General features: G+C 30.0%; 2 protein-coding genes across 2 annotated transcripts; one reads left to right on the top strand and one right to left on the bottom strand.

The window, feature by feature from the left end:
• Positions 1–47: 47 nt before the first annotated feature.
• LOC107849798 (protein trichome birefringence-like 39) lies at positions 48–3447 on the bottom strand. Its single transcript, XM_016694353.2, has 4 exons — positions 2350–3447; positions 1585–1753; positions 1001–1176; positions 48–306 (listed from the first exon to the last, which is right to left on the bottom strand). Exons 1-4 carry the CDS (start codon positions 2607–2609, stop codon positions 144–146), a joined length of 768 nt encoding a protein of 255 aa, XP_016549839.2. The 5' UTR covers positions 2610–3447; the 3' UTR covers positions 48–143.
• Positions 3448–14005: 10558 nt separating this feature from the next.
• Positions 14006–14919, top strand: LOC107849492. The gene is made up of 3 exons (XM_047401484.1): positions 14006–14335; positions 14442–14583; positions 14720–14919. Exons 1-3 carry the CDS (start codon positions 14006–14008, stop codon positions 14917–14919), a joined length of 672 nt encoding a protein of 223 aa, XP_047257440.1.
• Positions 14920–21989: the final 7070 nt, after the last annotated feature.

The following is a 21989-nucleotide window of genomic DNA, read 5'->3' on the forward strand; positions in this document are numbered from 1 at the left end:
AGATTAATATTTGAAATAACAAATAGTAGTAAGGGATGGTTACCGGTCTGAATCATTGATGATATCAATGTAATGGTAAACTTCAGCATAGTAATAGCGTATTGTTAACTCTTCCAAATAGCAACTCATTGAATTTAAGGAACTTACGCAAAATGAAGAGCAGGAATTCCTTGAAAGAAGACCCTAGTCTTGGTAGGATCAATGTTGGAGTCAATCCAATTAGCCCAAGTAGTCAATCCAATCTTATAAGCTTTCATACGATCCATATCTTTAAATCGTTTGCCACCAACTTCTAAGTAATCCCACCTAATTAATTGAAAAAAAGAAGAAAAAGACAAGGAGCGGCAATCATCAAGAGCTCTATATAAATGACTCATTGCATATCTATGAAGGACATAACATTCATAGTCACTATTGGAGAATTGCTTCCTCTATTGCAATTACACTCTGTAGTTAACTTTTTCAAAAAACACTTTTATATTTAATTGGTAACTCTTTATTTCTAATATATAAAATTAATAGAGTTTAATTTAAGATTTGAAGTTTATGAGTTCCTCTACATCCATAAACCTATTTTGTAATGGGATTTCATCTAAATTCTTATATAGGTCATGAAATTCTTGATATATATACACAATCTGAATAGAAATTATTGAATTTTGGTGAATCCTGTAAGCGCCATTATAAATTCCTTAGTACTAGAGGCAAATCTAAAATTTCTATAGTATGGATGCAATATAAAAGAAATTAAAAAAGAAAGTATTTAATAGGAAATTATCCTTGTTTTTCTAGGTTAATTACTCTCTTTCAGTTGAGGACGCCATTAAGTCTTTTGTTCATAGGGGTGGGCGTCAGCGAGTAATATTAGATCAATTCTAAAAATTATGTACTTCTCTTGTTCGTTTACATACATATTTGGTTTTCAAATCAATTTTTTTTTTTTTTTTTTGAAAAGTTTCAAATATAAAATGAAATAGAGAAGATAATAATGAGTCATTACCCTTGTAATGTCCCAGTATGATTCCACCAGTGATAACTGTTAAATATTAACACATCAGTTTTTGTCCAGATTGAGGTTCTAGTAATGGAGTCAAGTGTCAAAATTCGACCATCTTTGTCATGGGAAACGTCTACCAGAAATGGATTCTTCAAGTACTCCAGTGATACACCATATTCCTTTCAATTTTTATCACCAAAATAACAAAGTAGGCAATGCAACAACAAATCAACACTTTTAGATAGATTTTAAAAAAATATATATAGGAAGCTGGAAGGAAAAAATTATAAAATTATCCCCTATATTTGAGGTTAAGTCGAAATAGTTCTTTAAGTATGTATTGAATACTTTTGATCTTTCAAATTTGTCAAAGTGCGAACCCCTCCTTCGAGGGCGCCTAGATAATAAAAGGTTATCCCTTTGCAAGTGGAAGCTAAGCAAAAGTCACGAAACTGGCTGACTACGCTCAAGCAGAGCCCAAATATATGTCATGTTTAAAACTTGAAAATCTTTAGTTACTGCGTATATAAGTTAAATCTTCATTTAATTAGAATTATGTTTTCAATTAAATATGCATATTTGCTTACCTGAAATTTGAGAGTGATAATACCCCCTCTGTCATAGATATATTTGGAAGTAGGAACAGCAGCATGAAGCAAACATGCAAGGGATTCCCATTGATTGTTGCCTAGTGAGTCTCCCACAAACAAAAGCCTTTTTCCTTTCATTTTTTCCAGGAAAACTTTTCCATCAAATCTGTCATAATTCAAGAAAGCAAATTCACTTTTACTAAAATTTGATATGAATGTTAATTTATTTTAAACTAAATTGAGTGATAGAAAGCTTTACTATAATTATTTATACATATAAGTAATTTAATAAAATATTGGATGGTACGATAGTATTAGGGGTGACAGATTAGTTTATGAATATATGAATCATTCAATTAACCATTTATTAATCTATTTAACCCGTCCAATTTCTTCCATTTAAAAATTTGGGTTATAATAGTTGACTAATTTAGCATGCTCTTTATTTCAACCAAACTAACTTTTGAGCCGATGAGCGATAAGCTCATCCATTCACACTATTCATGAGCACAATCCAATACATACATATGTATATATATGTATGTTTTTTATTTATTTATTGCAATTATAGTAACAAGTCTAATACTAATATCATTAAATAATGATTGCAAACATTGTTAATATTCTTTTATTTTCATTTTCAATTTGAATGATAAATACTCTGTTTCGTTTCTTTTTGGGCATTTGAAATCTTTTTTATTACAATTTATGTATGTATTAAAAGATAGAGTAAGTAAAAAAAATTTAAGTAGCAAGTCGTACCTGGGTAAATTGCAAGCAGTAGGTTGCCATCTATATTTAAGATAAAACTCATCAGGCCTTCCATTCTTGAGACAATTGAAATCATCACGTAAAAATGGACAACTTAATGAATCATAAGGTGGATAAGATTCATCAATAATCCAACTTCCTTCAAACAAATTACAATTTTCTAATGTTGAATTCAACCCATTTGATTTGTGAATAAAACATGATATTGATAAAAGAAGAAAATGAATATATAAAAAAATAGTCGTTTCCATTAGAAAGAATGTGGGAAAATTGGAGTCCGAAAATTTCAATATATAAAAGAATTTACATAGTCATTTAAGGTAAACATTTAAGTACAGTCATTTAAGGTAAAAATTTAACTCAGCGTTTTCAAATGAGTCATTTATCCGTCAAAAATGCTCTAGTCATTATTCCATTTTTGGACAGTAAATTCTTGTTGAAAAAAGTAAATTAATTAATCACACCGAATCTTGGATCGGAGAATATGTCCAAAAAAAGCAAATTAATCACGTAGGTTGAATAGGAAATAATAATTCAAAGAATAGCAAGTTTTTATGTGTGGATCTTTTTAGGATGAAAGTAAAAAGAGTCAATGGGAATGGACATTGTGTTTTCCCCTCCCACAAATGACATAGCAAATTGAGAAATTAATACAAAAAAAAAAGAAAAGAAAAGAATTTGACCCATACAAGGAAAGTAACATGCAAATTTTGTTTACACTAGGTGATCACCAATTTGGAATAAACTTATCTGAGGTGAAGAAGGATAAATCAGTGATGACTGAGGTGGAGAAATCTCATGGAATTTGTGAGAATTTAAAATGGCCATGATGAAATGCATTCAAAGCTCAGTTATAAAACCCAAAAGGAGAGAAGGATATTTCCATCTCAAATGTTCTTATCTATACAAGAGGCAACTTTGGCAGAAGAATTATTCAAAGCTCAGAAAAATTTCATCATGGCTTGTAGAAGAATCTGAAGAACTAACGTCCGAATTTCATCGGACAACGGAATGCCCCATGGATGAAGATGAAGCAACAAGGAAAGAGACGGTCCAATTTCCTAAGTAGGATATTTAATTAGTTTTTGTATTTGTTTTAGTCAAAACAACATATATATATATACTCTTTTTTGTATAAACTTTTGTATAAGTGTGTTTGAATAAAAACTTCAAGTTTTTTATTCGATCTTAAGGGGTTCCCGAAAGGAAAACCTCTCTCCTAATTACTTCATGTAAGTTCTTATTTATATTTTTTTTCCCACCAAAAATATTTATATTTATGTTCTTATGTTCATGTTTAAAGTTTTTTAACATGTTTTTTTGTACATCATGTAAATTAAATTTTCGATAAAATTATTGCCCTTAGTATATGGTTAGCCTCTTAATTTCTTAATAACAACGATGGATTAACCTGTAAATTCGTAGGAATTCTGGCCTTGATAGTTCGACAGGTTTGCAAAATAGACAAAGGACGAGTGTTAGCTGCCAGACTAAAGTTTTTGGGGTGTGGTTAAAGAAGTAAGATGTTAAGAACATAGATTAAAAGGAAGAGATGAACCGGGTATAAAAATTGCCCGTATGATTTCCAGGTTTTATTAAATATGAGACTAAATCCCTATAATTTCACAAACAAAATGCATATGTTACTAACTGGAAAAGACCCAAATAGTGGATTATTAGCACTACAAAAAGAAACATTAATAAAGCTAGAACAATTAAGTATTTCACATTGGGTATATATAAAGAAATTTCTACAAGACTATTTTTATTATTGCACTGTCAGCGGAAATACTTTTAATGAAGAATTAGGCAAAAAATTATTCAATAAATTACCTGGAGCTTTAGGAAGAGAAATAGAAGACAAATGGTATAAAAGAGATGGTGTAGTAGCCAACCCAAATCTAAAATGGACAATAGGGCATAGAACACAATATATAATGGATATACTAACAGAAAAATGTATAAAAATACAAATACAAAAACAATTAAAAAGAAATGAAATAAATTTCTGTAAATCTGTTATATACATAACCCAGAATTACGATCAGAAACAATATAGAAAATATAAGAAGAAACATAATCAGAAACCATACAGTCGTAAACAATACTTCTTAAGAAAGTCAAAAGCTAAAAAACCTTGGTTAAATAGAGATAGACATGTTAGGAAATATAGAAATGATAGAAACTATAAAAATAAATTAGAATGCTATACTTGTGGAAGCATAAACCATTTAGCTAATGTATGTCCTAAAAGAAATAATAATAGAACTAGAAATTCTCAACTAATAGAAACTTCTAAGAAACTTTACTAAATGTAGACGAATACATGTCAGATACAGAAAGTATATACTCAATAATAAGTATTGATATAAATGATAAAGACAATCCTAAATCTGATTCGTCAGAATCAGAAGAAGATAACTTAGTCAATAAACTAGGACAAGAGATAGAGGATCTAGACTTAAACAATCTAGTAATCAATAATTTAATGAATGTCACTCAAAATGTATACATGAATTCCAAAGAAACAAAGGTTTAGACAGTAATAGATGTCGTATATGCAATTGATACCCAAGTAAAGACAACAGAGCTAAATGCAAAAAATGTTACTTAGAAGCGTGTATAAATTGTATAGAAAACACTTTAAAGATAAAAATAGAACCAGAAATAAATAACGGACAAAAATATACAAATAATCAAATCCTAAATTTAAGAGTAAATGATTTAGAAACCTGAGTAAATGATTTAGAACAAAGATTAACCATCCTAGAAAAAGGAAAAACCAAAGTCATTATAGAAGAATCAGATACACAAGAAGCTATACATTTAGAAAAATTAGAGGCAGAACTTATGAATTTGGAAGATAATGACACTAGTCTAATATGCAACGAAGATAAAAAAAATTCTCTACCATAAAAGTATTAGTAAAAATTAAAATAAAAGATGTGGAGATAGAAACTTTAGCATTAGTAGATCCCGGATGTACTAGCTGTTTGATCAATAAAGAAATAGTACCGGAACATTTACTAAAAGTACTTAAAAGACCTATAACAGTCACCCAAATGGATGGATCACAAAATATTTACAATTACTACATAGAAAAAGCACAAATAAGTTTTTTAAATACATGCAATAAATTCTATAACCCATTTACAATGTTAATAAAATATTAGCAAGAGATTTAAATATAGGATCAGATTTTGTTATCGGACTACGTTTTTGTATCCAGAATAAAGGAGGATGTCTCTTAACAAGAGATGAGATAATGCTTTTTAAAAACTTAACTTATACACCAGTACAAACAGTAATATTACCAACAGTATATAGAACATTAAACACACATAAAACGAGTTTGCTTCCAAAACCATGTTGCGAAGATTGCCAAAATAATCAGTGTCAAAACAACAACCTATTAAAAGAAAACAAAAATGTAAAAGAAAAGTTAGAAGAATTTAGAAATTATACTCTGCTTAATGCAGAAGGACAAGAATGCTTAACAAATATAGAAAAAGATTATACCCTAATAAGTATAGAAACCCAATTTTATAATTTTAGAAAAGGAATGGATAAGATAGGAATAATAAACAGTCCAAAAGATTTAGAAAATATAATATCTATACTAGATAAAATGGAAATAATAGGAGAAAGACCGTTAGCCCATTGGGATGCTAATGAGATAATGTGTAAATTAGATATAATTAGTTCAGAATACACTATAAAAATAGCACCTATAGAAGCAAATAACGAAGGTACTAAAGAATTTGATATACAAATAAAGGAACTTTTACAATTAGAAGTAATAAGAAGATCTACTTCTAGACATAGATCGACAGCCTTTATGGTAAGAAATCATAGTGAACAAATAAAAGGTAAAGCTCATATGGTAATTAACTATAAAAGATTAAATGATAACACCAGAACAGATGCATATAAACTACCAGATAAAAGTGAGTTAATTAATAGAATTCAAAATAAAAAGTATATAGTAAATTTGACTGTAAGTCAGGATACTGGCAAGTCAAAATGCACTCAGACAGCATAGAATGGACTGCATTCACATGTCCAGGTGGACATTTTGAATGGTTAGTTATGCCGTTTGGTTTAAAAACGACTCCACCCATTTTTCAACGAAAGATGAATAATATATTTGGAGAGTATAAACATTTTATATTAGTATATGTAGATGATATTTTAGTGTTCAGTCAAAACATACAAGAACACTTAGGACACTTACAAATAATTTTAAGATTATTTGTTAAACATGAGATAATAATAAGTAAAAAGAAAATGGAACTATGTAAGACTTATATTAATTTTCTAGGAATAACCTTCGAAAATGGAAAGATAAAACTTCAACTACACATTGCAAAGAAAGTATTAGAAATGCCAGATAAATTAGAAAAGACAAAAGATTTACAAAAGTTTTTAGGATTAGTAAATTATGCAAGAAATTTTATTCAAGATTTAGGAAAAATAGCAGGACCATTATACACAAAGACCGGTAGTAAAGGGCAGAAAAACTTCAATATATAAGATATTAAATTAATTCAAAAAATAAAAGAAAAAATTAAAAATATTCCAGACCTAAAAATTTCATTAGAATCAGATTATCTAATCATTCAAACAGACGGAAGTGATTTAGGATGGGGAGCCATTTTAAAAGCACGACCTAATAAATACAGTAATAAAAATGAAGAACAAATATGTGGTTATCAGAGTGGGACATATAAAGAAAAAGGAAACAAGAGTGCTATAGACCTAGAAGTATTAACTATAATATATGGGTTAAATAGTTTTAAGTTATATATTCTAAATAAAGAAGAAATTTTAGTTAGAACAGATTGTGAAGCTATAGTTTAATTTCATCAAAAAATAAATGATAAAACTAGTAGTAGAAGAAGATGGTTAAATTTTACAAATACCATATCTGTTTATAAGAATATCGTATTTGAGCATATAAAAGGTAAAGAAAACAAATTAGCAGACCAGTTAAGTAGATTACAACTGGGAATAAATAAATAAGTTTAATCCGACTCATTTGTTTTCAGCATGAGACCAACAGGACAACCTCCTCCAGATAAAGGCAAGGGCGTAGCTTTGTCTTCAGATTTATATCAACAGACAATGTTAGGTAATTTAAATTTTAGACCACTAGAATCTTTAGAAACAATGGAAAGAATTCACTTTGGACCATTTAACTTAATTGCTTACCCTGAGAGTAACATATCATTTAGAATAAGACCAGACTATATTCTAGATAGACCCCAAAAGTGTTTAATAGACAATCTTTGGATATCTTATAATAGACAAAATCGTAATCATTTTATGGCATTCATGAATTCTTTATGCCATTACATGGCAGAAAAAAGTAGGCCTAAGTTTAAATATTACGTAGTCATTCATGAAAAGACTAACGAAATTTTTCAAACATGGTTAGAAGTGTTGGATTCAATACAAGGTTTTAAAACCCCTCTTTTCAAAGGTTTTAATGATTTTACCGAAGCCACAAATCATGCTAGAGGATATTTAGGACCAAACTATTATATATCACTATCACTCAAACAGAACCCAGATCAAATACCTCAGTATAATTTACAGAGAGAGACGGGAAAGATTATTTTCTGCAACCATTGTTCTTGTTTGACGGAGAATTTCAAGAAGCTAAATGCTCAGAAGGAATCACTCCTCATGGAAAACACTAGATTAATAAAGCAGGTACAAATATTAGAAGCAAGACTCAACCATCAGACAAATGTAAGCAAGACAGATGGAAAAACACAGACTCAGACACAGAGATCTCCATCTCCTCAAAAAATGGATGAGAAGGGTGTGCATTTCCCACTAAATGCTCAGAAATCCACTGTACCGGATGTTGGTACAGCTAGTCCGATTCAAACGGTGACCGGTAAAGACAAATCAAAATCATTAATGACTGTCACTTTGCCAAAAAGTGAAGATGAAGGATGTTCTTCATCAAAACATAAGTTAGCAAAATCAGGTAATAAGATTTTAAAGAAGACTTTAATATCTAAAAGGAAAAATGAAACGATAGAGACTATAATTAAACAGACTTTAGACAAATTCTTTAACAACCAGACACAAGATAAACATATGAATGGACAACCAGATGGACAACCTACTACCAATTCAGACAGAGCTGTTCCAGAAATAAATAATGCAGACAATAATTCTTCAAGATCAGATGAAGATGATAGTATTGCAAGTCATCTTGCAGATTTTCAAGATGCTCAGGATCCATACGAAGACGATGACTCAGGAATGAGTTTCGACTCAATTGCCCTGCACAACTTGGATACATAGTAAAGACAACATACAATTTGTATTATTAGATAGGATAGTCAGGTGGGGATGCCCACTTTATGTCTTGTAATAGTTAAATCAGTGTCAGAGTGCTTCCTTTATCACTACTTTTCAAAAGAAAGAAAAACTGTTGAAGCACGCGTCTAAATAAGTCTGGAAGAAAAATTAATAATGCATGTGACGATGGGGCCTAATGAGTACCCGGCTTGCATTATTAAGATTCTTTCTTATCTTTTATCTTTTAGTGTTGGCCACATATGTCTGGGCCACGTAGTAATCTTTATGACCACTACTTTATCTAGTTTTTGTCTATAAAAGGCGTAAGTTTTGTAGAAGGAAGACAGAGTGAGAAAAATCAACCAACCTTAAAACATACCTGAAATATGTAAACTCTTCCTTCCAACAAACCTATCCAAGTCAGTCTTTTTTGTATAAACTTTTGTATAAGTGTGTTTGAATAAAAGCTCCAAGCTTCTATTCGATCTTAAGGGGGTTCCCGAAAGGGAAACCTCTCTCCTAGTTACTTCATGTAAGTTCTTATTTACATATTTTTCCCCACCAAAAATATTTATATTTATGTTCTTATGTCCATGTTTAAAGTTTTTTAACATGTTTTTTTTGTACATCATGTAAATTAAATTTTCGGTAAAATTATTGCCCTTAGTATATGGTTAGCCTCTTAATTTCTTAATAACAACGATCGATTAACCTGTAAATTCGTAGGAATTCTGGCCTTGATAGTCCGACAGGTCTGCAAAATAGACAAAGGACGAGTGTTAGCTGCCAGACTAAAGTTTTAGGGGTATGGTTAAAGAAGTAAGATGTTAAGAACATAGATTAAGAGGAAGAGATGAACCGGGTATAAAAAAAAAATCTCTGGGGAAAATATAAACTATAAGAATGATAAACATGAAGAAACAGCGCGAAAGAGGGAGTACTGAGTAGGCTTTACAAAACTGATATACTAAAAAATCATTATTTATTGAAAAATATTATTGAAATATATCTTTGTTTAAGCATTGAAATATAATATTTTTGAAATATATCTTTGTTTTGGTATCAGAGCGAGAAGGTTTTGGAAACATTACCTATTAACTCGCAAAATTTTTTAAATTTTGTATGAAAAGACATAGATCTTTCCAAGACATAAGGTGTAGCTATTTCTATTTATATAGAGAAATCAGAAAAAGAAATAATATAATAGCTAGAAAACATAATTTAGAAGAAAGTAGGAAAAGGTTATTAGAAGCAAACAGATTACATAAATCATATAATACATCTAGACCAGTTTGTGAAAATTTAGTAAGCGCATTAAGTTGAGAAATACAAGGTTGTGAGAGAGATTTAGAAAATAATACTTCAGGAATAAAGTGGCTTAAGGAACGTATTAGTAAAAAATCTTATCAATTAGGATAATAAATGCCTATAAGATATATTGAATATATTAGAGAAATTCAACGTCAATATTATAGAGAATTTACTTATAAACATCAACTTGTAAAAATTCGGAAACAATTTGTAGAAAAACTAGAGTTGTTAAATAAAGAAATAAGAAGCCTAGAAATAGATATTCTAAACTTTAAAGAAACAGACGAAATAATTACCATAACCTCTAAATATTATAAAAAAGCATTAATTAGTGAACAATCTAGGCTGATAGAAAATATACAAGAAGTAAAATTAGATATAACCTATACTAATAGTAGATTGAAATAACAAACTAAGTTAAGCAAAAAATACCTTAATTTAAATCACTTAGGATAACAAAATAGCTTCTTTAAAACGCCTCGATTACTTAGATCTTAGATTTCAACCCGAAAAGAAATATAGAGTGTTAAAAGATAACTCCACTATAAGGTGTAATTTCAACCAGGGTGAACATATTTTACATTCAGAAGATAAACAATATAATACAATAATAGACTTTATAATAAATTCAAGCCAAAAAAATTCAGGAAAAAGATAATAGTATAATAAGAATTTTAGAAGAGATAGAGCTACTCAAAATAAACATAAAAAGACAATAGATAAGATAGAACAAAATTTAGATTATTTAAAGTCACAAGAAAAAGAAATAGACAGAAAAATTCAGTATTCAAATAGAAATAGCTACACCTTATGTCTTGGAAAAATCTATGTCTTTTCATACAAAATTTAAAAATTTTTGCGAGTTAATAGGTAATGTTCCCAAAACCTTCTCGCTTTGATACCAAAACAAAGATATATTTCAAAAATATTATATTTCAATGTTTAAACAAAGATATATTTCAATAATATTTTTCAATAAATAATGATTTTTTAGTATATCAATTTTGTAAAGCCTACTCAGTACTCACTCTTTCGCGCTGTTTCTTCATGTTTATCATTCTTATAGTTTATATTTTCCCCGGAGATCTTTTTTTTTTTTATACCCGGTTCATCTCTTCCTCTTAATCTATGTTCGTAACATCTTACTTCTTTAACCACACCCCGAAAACTTTAGTCTGGCAGCTAACACTCGTCCTTTGTCTATTTTGCAGACCTGTCGGACTATAAAGGCCAGAATTCCTATATATATATATATATATATATATATATATATATATATATATATATATACCACAAAAGTGAAACTATTTACATAATCTCCCATTAAGGTTTTTGACTAATACTAACTAATAGGCTTTCAGAAGCTTTTCCACACAAAGAAGGGAGGAAGTGCTTGCTGCCAACTTGCCAGACGAGCGGACATCTGAGCTCAGCAGCGCATTTACTATTTGGAAATGGATGGCGCCAGGCAGGGTAAAAAAGAAGGATTTTTTTGAGGTTTTCTCTCTCCCTTGTATTCAAAATATTGTCATACATTCGGTAGATTGTTCTACATTCTCTCTGAATGTATGATAAATCTGATTTACCTAAAATTAAGGGATAAGGAATCAGTAAATGTATCCCTATTCCTAAAATTGCGTTATTTAATTACCTGATGTTAATTATTGTATGAGTTAAAATAGTAACTGAAATTTGAATTTCAAAAACAAAAAATCTTAAACATTACATCTAATTGTTTTCTTTTCTGATTTACTTTTTTGTGTAAAAAAATTTTTTGCTCGTACATTCTTATGAGAAAAAATATGAACATCCCAATATTGTTGCGTCATTCAGGTGTATGGGAGACGGATATAAGTTTTAAAGCATACAAAAGTGATGTTATTGTTGTTTCTGAAAGTATTAACTTTGCGAAATTGGTTGCGACAATCGCGATGGAATTGGGTATTGATGATGTTCGAAAAAAAATTGAAGTTAAATATATTGTTGATGGTAATTCTTCACCAATTATCATAAGAAATGATAATGGAGTGAAGGTTTATATTGAGTTGAAGAAAAAATGTTCTGGGCTTATAAGTTTTCCGCTATGTATAACAACTTCCAACAAATCGATTAAGGATATCGAGTTTGATAGTGAAATTGGGGCTGTAATGTGTATTGAAGGTAGTGAATCTGATTCGGTTGCGTTAACTGTTATTGAAACACAGACTCAGTATTCATTACACGTTCCAGAATTTGAAGTTAATAACTTCATTACTGATTGCAAGAACACTGAAATAAAAGTGAACCAACTTTATAAGGATAAGCAAACTTTGGTATCGGTTATGGCGAAATATGCGATATCGAATGGATTTAACACCTTTACTAAAAGATCTGATAAACAAAGGTATGGAATAAATTATTAATTTTTATTTGTAGATGTTGTGAAGGATGTTGTTGTGTTGTAATAGCATTTGTTAAACGAATTTATTATTGGCTGTAATTTCTGGCTTTGCTGTTTGCATAAAAAAGAGTTACATTTATTATGTATAATATTCCATCATACATGCATGTGAATGTATAATAAAACTGTAACAATTTAGTTATGATTTTTTTATTTCAATTAAAGATTTTATATGTATGTGATTAAATGGACAATATGTTTTAAAATGTATTTCCAACTATGTGTTACATTGTCGTGTCAAAGATTGTAAATGGGTCCTGAAGGCGTATTCGATGAATCATTCAGAAATCTTTGTGATAAAGAAATTTAATTCGGAACATAGTTTCAGCTTGAGTGATAGAGTTTTGAATAATTTGGTTGCGACAACAGCTTTTGTCAGTGAGTTTACTGCACCAAAGTTAATTAATTACAAGAGAATACACACACCGGCGGACATAATTGAAGAGATGAAGGCCGTATATGGTGTTGATATTAACTACATGATGGCTTGGCGGGTAAAAGAATAGGCAATTGCAATGCTTAGAGGTGGACCAGCTGATGAATATTGAAAAATGCCCCGTTATATATATATGTTGAACCAGGTATATCCTGAATCATACATTCGGATGCATAAGGCATTAGATAACGAGTTTAAATACTTGTTTATTGCCTTACGTCCCATGATAAGGGGGTTCGAATTTTATCGTCCAGTAGTAGTTGTAGATGGTGCACATTTAAGCGGGCCATATCAAGGAACGTTTGTATCGGCGAACACTCTTGATGGTGCAGGTATTATACTTTGAAGTATTTACATTTGGTATTTCAGCATTGTACATGCGTCCTAGCAGATTATATGTTGCTCTAGTATGTATAATAAAAATTGAACTTGCTTAATGAGTACATAAAATACCAATATACGCCTTTTATTTTGTGTTTTTGATATTTTCTATAAAGTAGATGCTAGTTTCTGTTTAAACAACCTTAGAAATTTCATTTTCATTTTAAAATTGAACGAATAAAATGTAAGTAGATTTTATTTTTTGTGCTATGTGTATGATTATCTATTATACTCAATGGTGTATGTATGATGTTGTAAAATATTCATACTTTGTTATATATTTTACATTTAGTATATAATTCCCTAACAGTATGTTTACGATATATGATGTACTGTTATACGTTATTAAAATGTGTGGAGTTATATATTTTATTTGATTTCAACATAGTGATACTGATGGGACAACATGTATGATGTCATGTATTAGCTAAGTGTAAAATAATTACAGACCTGTGCAATGGTGTGCATATATTATAGAATTGTTTTTTTTTGTTTGTTTAGGATGTATTCTTCCATTAGCTTATGGTGTAGTGGATTCCGAAAATGACAATTCGTGGACTTGATTTTTTCATCAATTTAGAGAAGCATTTGGAGAACGGAACAACATGTGTGTTGTATCGGATCGTAACGAAAGTATCATTAAAGGTGTGAGCATTATTTATCCTAATGTCCCCCATCTTGCTTGTATTTGGCATTTATGGAAAAATGTTTGTAAATATTTTAGAAAAAGCAAAGACAAACTTAGTGACCTTTATTATTCCATGGCTAAAGCGTATAGAAAAGAAGATTTTGATTACATTATGTCAAAGGTTGGAAAGGTTGATCCAAGGGTTAAGGAATATTTGGAAGAAGCTGGCTATGAGAAATGGTCTCGATGTCACGCCCCTGTTAATAGAGGTAGAATGATGACCTCTAATATAACTGAATGTATTAATGGTTGTTTGGTAGAGGCTAGAGTACTTCCTATTTTAGGTTTCCTTGAAGAAGTGAGGATTCTATTTGCTGTATGGAATTGTAAGAACAGTGAAATTGCATCTTATATAAACACAACGCTTGAGAGAAGATTTCAAGAAATACTAACTGATAATGGGGTTAAATAGTTGCGGATGACGGTATGTATTCTGATAGTTAAATCTACTTTTTATTTGTTATTAATTTTTATATTGTTAAATGTATAAAATTAATCATTGATGACAGGTTAAGGCAGCTGGTAGTTATCTGTACTGTGTGTATGAATCAGGAAAGAGGTACATTGTTGATATTGAGCGTGGCACGTGTAGCTGTTGTCAGTATCAAATTGATGAAATTTCATGTGCACACGCAATTGCAGTTTTGAAGAGTATAAATATAGATGTAAAAGAGTATGGGCGTTACTGTTTAGAAGTGTACCGTCCAAAATGGGCGTTACTGTTTAGAAGTGTACCGTCCAAACACCATTGTCAAGACGTATGAACTCCCTATAATTCCTATGCCAGATATGAAAAATTGGATTGTACCAGATTTTGTTGATGCAGATGAAGTCTTGCCACTCAAATACAGAAGACCTCCCGAGAGGCCAAAAAAAGGAAGACATTTGAAATCTAGTGAATCACTTACAAGTTCAAACCATTGCGGTAAATGCGGGCGTGCAGGCCACAACCGTAGGACGTGCGGTTTCTTCCCAAAAGAAAGTTGAAGATTTTAGTTTGTTGTTCTAAATGTTAAGTGATTGTTTGGATATAACTACAGAACGTCAATTGTTTTTTGTTTTTTATTTTTTGTTTATTTGTTTGTTGAAGTTTATTTTATGTTTTTATTTGTTATGTGCTTTTTAATTATGATTGAATGTTTGATATTTTGGAAACAATACCACACATTTTTGAATTATTACAGTTTATGACTTTACTGCTTATTATTGCAGCATAGTATTATGTAATCTTAATGTATAATATATTTAACATGTATGATATTATACGTTGACAACATGCTTGACTTTTAAGTAAATATTTTTTAAAAGCATAACAACTAATAATAATATGAATCAAACGAATTTGTGTGAGGATTATGGATTATACATTAAGATCTATGTATGAGAGTAAAAAATATTTTTGTTTTGTTATTAGTATTATGTATAAATGTTGATACATTAAGTTCGTTTACAATTTACGATGTATTGATATTTTTCTAAAAAAATTTTGAATACGAAGCTGTTTTACAATTAAGCAATGAGACGTTTCAACATGTATGTTATTGTCTACTGAATTTCTTAAAAATAAATTGATACTTGTTCAATGTATAATTAACTCATAATATAATATTTACTTTTTTAATTTCGGAAAAAAAATAATGTTTTACATATATTTAATTAATTATACATATGTGACATTTTACATATGTAAAATGTTGTTATACAATCTTTTTAATATTAAGTTAGGTTAAATGAGTAATTAACAAACAAGATAGAATAAGTAGAAAAAAGTTTATGTAAATGTAAATGTATTAGAACCAATAACTGCCATTTATATAATGTTGCTTAAAAACCAACATTTCAAAAAACATTACTGTATATAACTATTTAGCAGAAACAACAAACGCAATTAGAATATTTTTTAGAATGAGCTACTCCAAAGTAATAATTGCACTTTCATTAGGTGATTGGAGAAAAGTATTATTTGGACGAGGAGGATCATCATTATCACTCGTATAACCTTTTTCTGCCTCCGTCACTCCGTAATGCCATAGTAACGAAGCGTAACGTGCACATTGACTAGCAGCTTCAAACTCACATGAAGGAACTTGCTGCCCTTCACTCAATATTTCTGCATATGCAGCCACAAATACCCCGCAGTCCCTGAATTTTTAATAAAATGAAAGATCGATAAGTATAGTAATTTACCATGATTATACATGTGTAAATTTTAAAAAGTAAGAGACACTTACAAACTATCAGACGCTTGTTGTGGAATATTTTGGATGTATTCAACATCAAATGGGTTGTGACTTATCTCACCAGTTTGCAGACCAAGCTTCCCTTCGTACGCTTTAAGTGTTGACCAGTCAACTCCTTTAGTCTTTTAAAACAAATCACTGTCCGACAAGTAAGTAGGCAGCATGGATGCTAACTTTCTTATTTCAGTTGGTGGTTCACTTTTATTTTTGCTTGACAATGAGTCATACACGCGTATTGTTTTCTCCTTTAACACAATTACAGTCAATACCCAGTGATATTCTTTTCCACAGTTAACAGAAACATATACCTTATCAACCAAATACCATGGTAAACCCGCCGGAATACAGAATCCATTAATTATATTTGTTATAGAGATTTCATTAGAAGCACAAGCAACAGATTCTGCATAGTCTTCTTATGTGGCTATGTGATCTGTTTTTAACTTCTAAAAAATAGCGTTCGTATGGTTTTTCCATATATGTTTTGAAGAAGCAGCTGGTTGTCGTATATCTATATTGATCACACTGCTGCAACTTCGATTTTTTTCTCAAATGATAAAATATAACATCTAAGTGCTGCATGTAGAAATGATTAGGTTATGTTAAGCACTGAAATAAAACTGCATATTAAGACGTTATTACTATGTATTACGTAAGAAGTTGAATGAATGACATATTTCCATTACATCTATAATGTGATTATACAGTCCATAACATGTATGATATTTATTCATACAACAGATGCTAATGTATATATTTTAGGTATTATTATGTATTGAGAATGTAAATTAGTGTATGATATATTAACAAAATATGTATAAAATCTGATTATATGTAATACTACATGTATAATCAGTAGTCATAAAATTAAATCGTAGTAAAATATTTTAGTTATTAATATTTTGCAACAAAGAACAGGAATGTATGATATGTTACAAGTCATTGTTTTAAATGTGATTATACATTACACCATATGTATGATATGTAACTATACAATAGATTATATGTATTATGTATTTTAATTGTACAACAGATACTAATGCATAATTTTTAGTTGTTATTATGTATTGATAAATGACAATAATGTATGATATATTAACATAACATGTAGTAAATGTGATTATATGTCTTACCACATGTATTAAATTGTGTCATAAAACAAATTCGAAGTCATATATTTTCGTTATTATTATTTTTTCAACAAAGTACATCAATGTATGAGCTATTACAATTAAATGTATAATAAGTGATTGTACATAACACCATATGTATGATATGTAATAATACAATAGATTTTATGTATTTTGTAACAATTAGAATATTTTTTGTAAAAGTTTAAAGAATCATGATATAGTTGAGTTTAATGTACCTCATCATTCCAACACATTTGGGGTTGCGTCATCAAGTAGAACCAATTCTTTGAGAGTGCTTGTGCAACAATAAAGTCCAATAGAGGATAACCTAATCCTGAAGTATTTTTTAGATAGTGATTATCTGTTTGTTTCCTGTAACATAAACAAGCATTAGACTTCACCAAGGTTTATTCTTATGTACTAAATTCAGTAATTTAGTAAGCTTTCTAAATAACTTACTTTGATGCATGATATTTCAGTAACCCAAGTTCAAGCCACTGAGAATAATCATTGATCAATTGATTAGGCATGTCTTCATAAATGTTACAACCATCAAAAGCATACCTCTGCTTCTCTTCATTATCAGAACTGCCTTCATCTTAAGAGCTCGATCCAAATTTTGTGAGGTATGGTGACCTGAAAATCTTTGACTTTTTTCTGTCTCTTTTAACAGGTGATTTATGTTTTACTTCACGAGTTTTTGCTGCTTCAAGCTCCCTTACTTGTGCATCAGGAAAGTCTGGTGAAAACTGACTATTTGAAAGTGACCACTGGCTTTCTGTCACTAAATTTGGTGTAACAACATCGAATTTTTTTTGTATTTGAAGGTGTTGACAACCCAAATATTAGTGTGTCAAAAGCATCTTGATCAGACTCCATTAGTGTGGCATTCACATCATCCTACAGGTTAAAGATTGATGTGTTATGTGTAAAATCAAACATATTAATGTTTAACGTTAGTGATACCTAAACAACAACGACATTTATGTGGATTGCTTTGTTTGTTTAAAAATAAAATTTGAACTGTAAAAAAAATACCTGCAAATCTGTCACATCAGTACTATGATGTTTGTTCAATTCGTCAGCACAAAGTGATTCTTTTGTGGCAATAGGCTCATCCTATTTTAAGTAAAGTCATTATGTAATAAAATAAATATGTCATATATCTATATGTATCACAAATGTATAAAGGACTGTACTATGTCATAAGTTTATGTTTTTAGACTTGAAGTGTTAAATCAGCAGTATTAAAATAGAAAAAAAATTTAAAAAGTACCATCACAGGAGTATGCTGTTTTTCCAAATCTTTGATAGTAGCTTCCTCCTTATCGGAAATAAGCGCATCCTAAATTAAGAGTTAAGTAGCATGTCGGAACACATTTATTAAAAGTAAGACATAGTTCTATAGAATTAAAATTTATAAAAGTGATTTTAAAAGCCATACAATGATGAACGAAAAGATGTTTACATAATTTGATATGTATTAGGGATGGATGTGAATGTATAAGAATGTAAGTTTTGAGTTGATAAACAACATGAAAAAAAAATTTGAGTTGATAAACAACATGAAAAACAATAATGTACCTTTAAATGTTTCATATGAGGGCTATGCTCTCTGCTCAGCTCTTCATTACAATCTGTCTTTTTTGCATCATTTTGCTCATCCTACATTCAGTCACAATCATCATGTATAAAAGTCATGTTAATGTATAACGTAATGTTATACATTCAGTTGAATGTATAATGAATCTGAGACAGTATCACAATATGATAGTATTACAATGCAAATTATTCAAAGTAAGACAGTGCTAGAGAAAATAAATTTGTAACACTAATTTGAAAAGCCATATAATGGTGAATGAAAATATGTTTATAGAATTTGATAGCTAGTTGGCATGGATGTGAATGTAAAAGCATGTTTGAGTTAATAAACAATATGAACAACCAAAAAATACCTCTAAATGCTTCATGTGAGGGCTTTGATGTATGGTCAGATCTTCAGTACAACCTGCTTCTATTGCGTCATTATGCTCATCCTACATTCAGTAACAAGTTTCATTTATAAAAAATTTAGTCAAAGTGATACGTTGTTGAATGGAAAAAATGTGGACTAGTGATTTTGAATTGATATGTATAACAAATGCATATGTATAAAAAAACATTCATTTTCTGTAATGTACTACTAGTATTAATTATGTATAACAGATCAATATACATTTAAATGTATGTGTAGTAATACTGTAACATCTTACAAGTAAATCAATTTAAAATATTGTTCTGGATCCAAAAACAAAACAACATGATAGACAAAAAATGTACCAATATATCTTCCATTTCAGTAATGTGCGTGTTTTCGATTCTTCTTCATGTCCCTCTTCTTGATCATTCATATGCTCATCCTACAAAAAATTGACAAGTAGATGTTTGTACATTTAATCAAATTTATATAGTGACGAATGAAATTTTTTTAATGATTTCATATCTACATTGTATAACCATATCTATACATATCATACATATAACTTCTGATCAAATTAAACCTCAGCTATTGTTGGACATTCAGTATAAATGTGGACACAATCTTGGATCTCTGTTTTCAAAGGTTCAAGTACTGTTGGTTCATCATTTGTTATGTGAATGACTGGTCCCGTATACTCATCTTCATGTTGTATAAGAACCCAACAAAAATAGGTTAAGATGTTGGAGATATTCAGGTTTATCGTAACATGCCAATTTAATTTAGATTAACATTACCGGCAAATCAGTCTTATGAACACTGTCATTTATTTTTTATCCTTCTTCTGCACCTTCTTGTTGATGAATAATTTTCTCCTCCTATATTTCATGAATAATACTAATGTATGAGTATTTATTCAAAGTATTAAAAATTTGAAGGAAAAATTATTTTATACCAGAGATTCTTTATTCTCTTCTTTCTTCAATGCTTTAACAATCTCAGTAGGTATATTGGAGATTAGTGTTTTTAGCTCAGCAATCTGTTCATTCACCTTATAACGTACAGATAAACAATAAGATATTAGAAACAAATAATGTTTTTTTTTAAATTAAAATTTTTGAATAAGAAAATTAACTTACATATGTTTTGATGTAACTCTTTATCTGCTCCATATCTAAATTAGACTTAAAAGTCCCTTCAGGCGTTGAGAAAGACAAAGGAACAGGCTTGAGTTGTTCGCGCTCAGGGGAAACACCAATTTTTACTTGATGACAATAATCAAAATCAGACACACGAATTTGTAGTTTATCTATTAATAGTTATTGTTTTTTAGAAAACATACCCGACACACGATGTACTGAATGAGAACTTGTTGATTTCTTTCCATCTGTCGCAACTAGACTAACTTCCTGAAACATAACTGTTTTTCTTCTTTTGGATGGTTGTTCAGTTGATACAGGTTTATCCAAACGCGCCTTTCTTAAAAAATTTTGAGTAGGTCCAGTGGTGAAATCATCATAGTCGTCATCTCCAGTGACAACACACGATTGATCTTCATCGCCTGCCGTTTGCATTTTTTCAGCAACAAAAGTGGAAGCAGCAAATATTGGATCAAAAACCACAAAATCCTCAGAAAAAGACAAATATAAAGTACGAACTTCTTCATTTGTAGGCTGTAAATTCTTGAAAGAACACTGAAAAAATTATTTTAAAATAAAATATTAGAACTTCGAAAAAGTGAGTATAAAATAAAAATATTTAACATGTTATACAATTATCTTACTGAACATGCCAGACATAAAAGATTCGTACTTAGGCCTTGTACACTCAATAGACCAGTTAAGTATTCTTGGGATGATGTTTCCATGTCGCAAAGAAGTTTTGTTATCTAACGCGGAGCAACACTCAAAAATCCAGACATTTAGAGCGTGGGGCATTCCACCCAAAGAATATAACTGCTTTGCGACTCTGAAATCCTGCCGCCATGAGTTGATCAACTTTTCAAAAGTTATCTTTCCCTATGGAAAGTGTATGTAGCGACCATCCTCGACCATTTGGAAGTGAGCTACACTGATTGGTGCTTCTTTATGCTGAGATAACATGAATGTATGAATAAAATATAATATCGCAAGGTTCAAAGCATCTTCAGATTTTTTGAAATTTCCCATCTTCACACGTGTTATCAGTTTTGACCTAGTTATACCACCTCCAGATTCAGGAAAATACTTCAACATCAAAGGGGATTTCGATGATGAAGTATACATAAACTAATCAATATCATCGGTGCATTTCAGTCCCGTGATAATGACAAATTCAAGCATGGTAAATTTCAAAATCTTCCCCTGCACACATACATGTATCTTTTCCTTAATATCTTGTTGGATTTCTAGCATAAGGAGACATTTTGAAATCTTCCCAATCCAGTTGCACTGCGGAAGGTTAAGAAAAATCTCAAATAACGTATTTCTAAATGCCCCCAAAACATCTTCTCCAAAATAAGACTTTATGTCTCCAGTAAAACCACTGTTGCATAAGCTCAAAATATGCAAAGAGTGCTCCAGGACTTTATCTATACGATATTTCATGCCCTGAAAAAAAAAATACAATAATTGCATAAAAAGTTACACATTTTTTAGATGCAATAATGTATAATGTTGTATACTAGAATAGTTCACATTAAAAACATGTATGACATATCAGTTATTCAGATGTATAATGTCACTTTAT

The sequence above is a fragment of the Capsicum annuum genome, chromosome 12 (genome assembly GCF_002878395.1).
Source record: "Capsicum annuum cultivar UCD-10X-F1 chromosome 12, UCD10Xv1.1, whole genome shotgun sequence".
Taxonomy (NCBI): domain Eukaryota; kingdom Viridiplantae; phylum Streptophyta; class Magnoliopsida; order Solanales; family Solanaceae; genus Capsicum; species Capsicum annuum.

Coding starts and splice junctions, on each gene's coding strand:
- LOC107849798 (XM_016694353.2), bottom strand. CDS start 2,609: ATGGAAACGACTATTTTTTTATATATTCATTTTCTTCTTTTATCAATA. Junction 1,754..2,349: donor ACTGCTTGCAATTTACCCAG/GTACGACTTGCT, acceptor GAATTATGACAG/ATTTGATGGAAAAGTTTTCC. Junction 1,177..1,584: donor TTATCACTCTCAAATTTCAG/GTAAGCAAATAT, acceptor AAAAATTGAAAG/GAATATGGTGTATCACTGGA.
- LOC107849492 (XM_047401484.1), top strand. CDS start 14,006: ATGGCTAAAGCGTATAGAAAAGAAGATTTTGATTACATTATGTCAAAG. Junction 14,336..14,441: donor AAATACTAACTGATAATGGG/GTTAAATAGTTG, acceptor CATTGATGACAG/GTTAAGGCAGCTGGTAGTTA. Junction 14,584..14,719: donor CGCAATTGCAGTTTTGAAGA/GTATAAATATAG, acceptor TTCCTATGCCAG/ATATGAAAAATTGGATTGTA.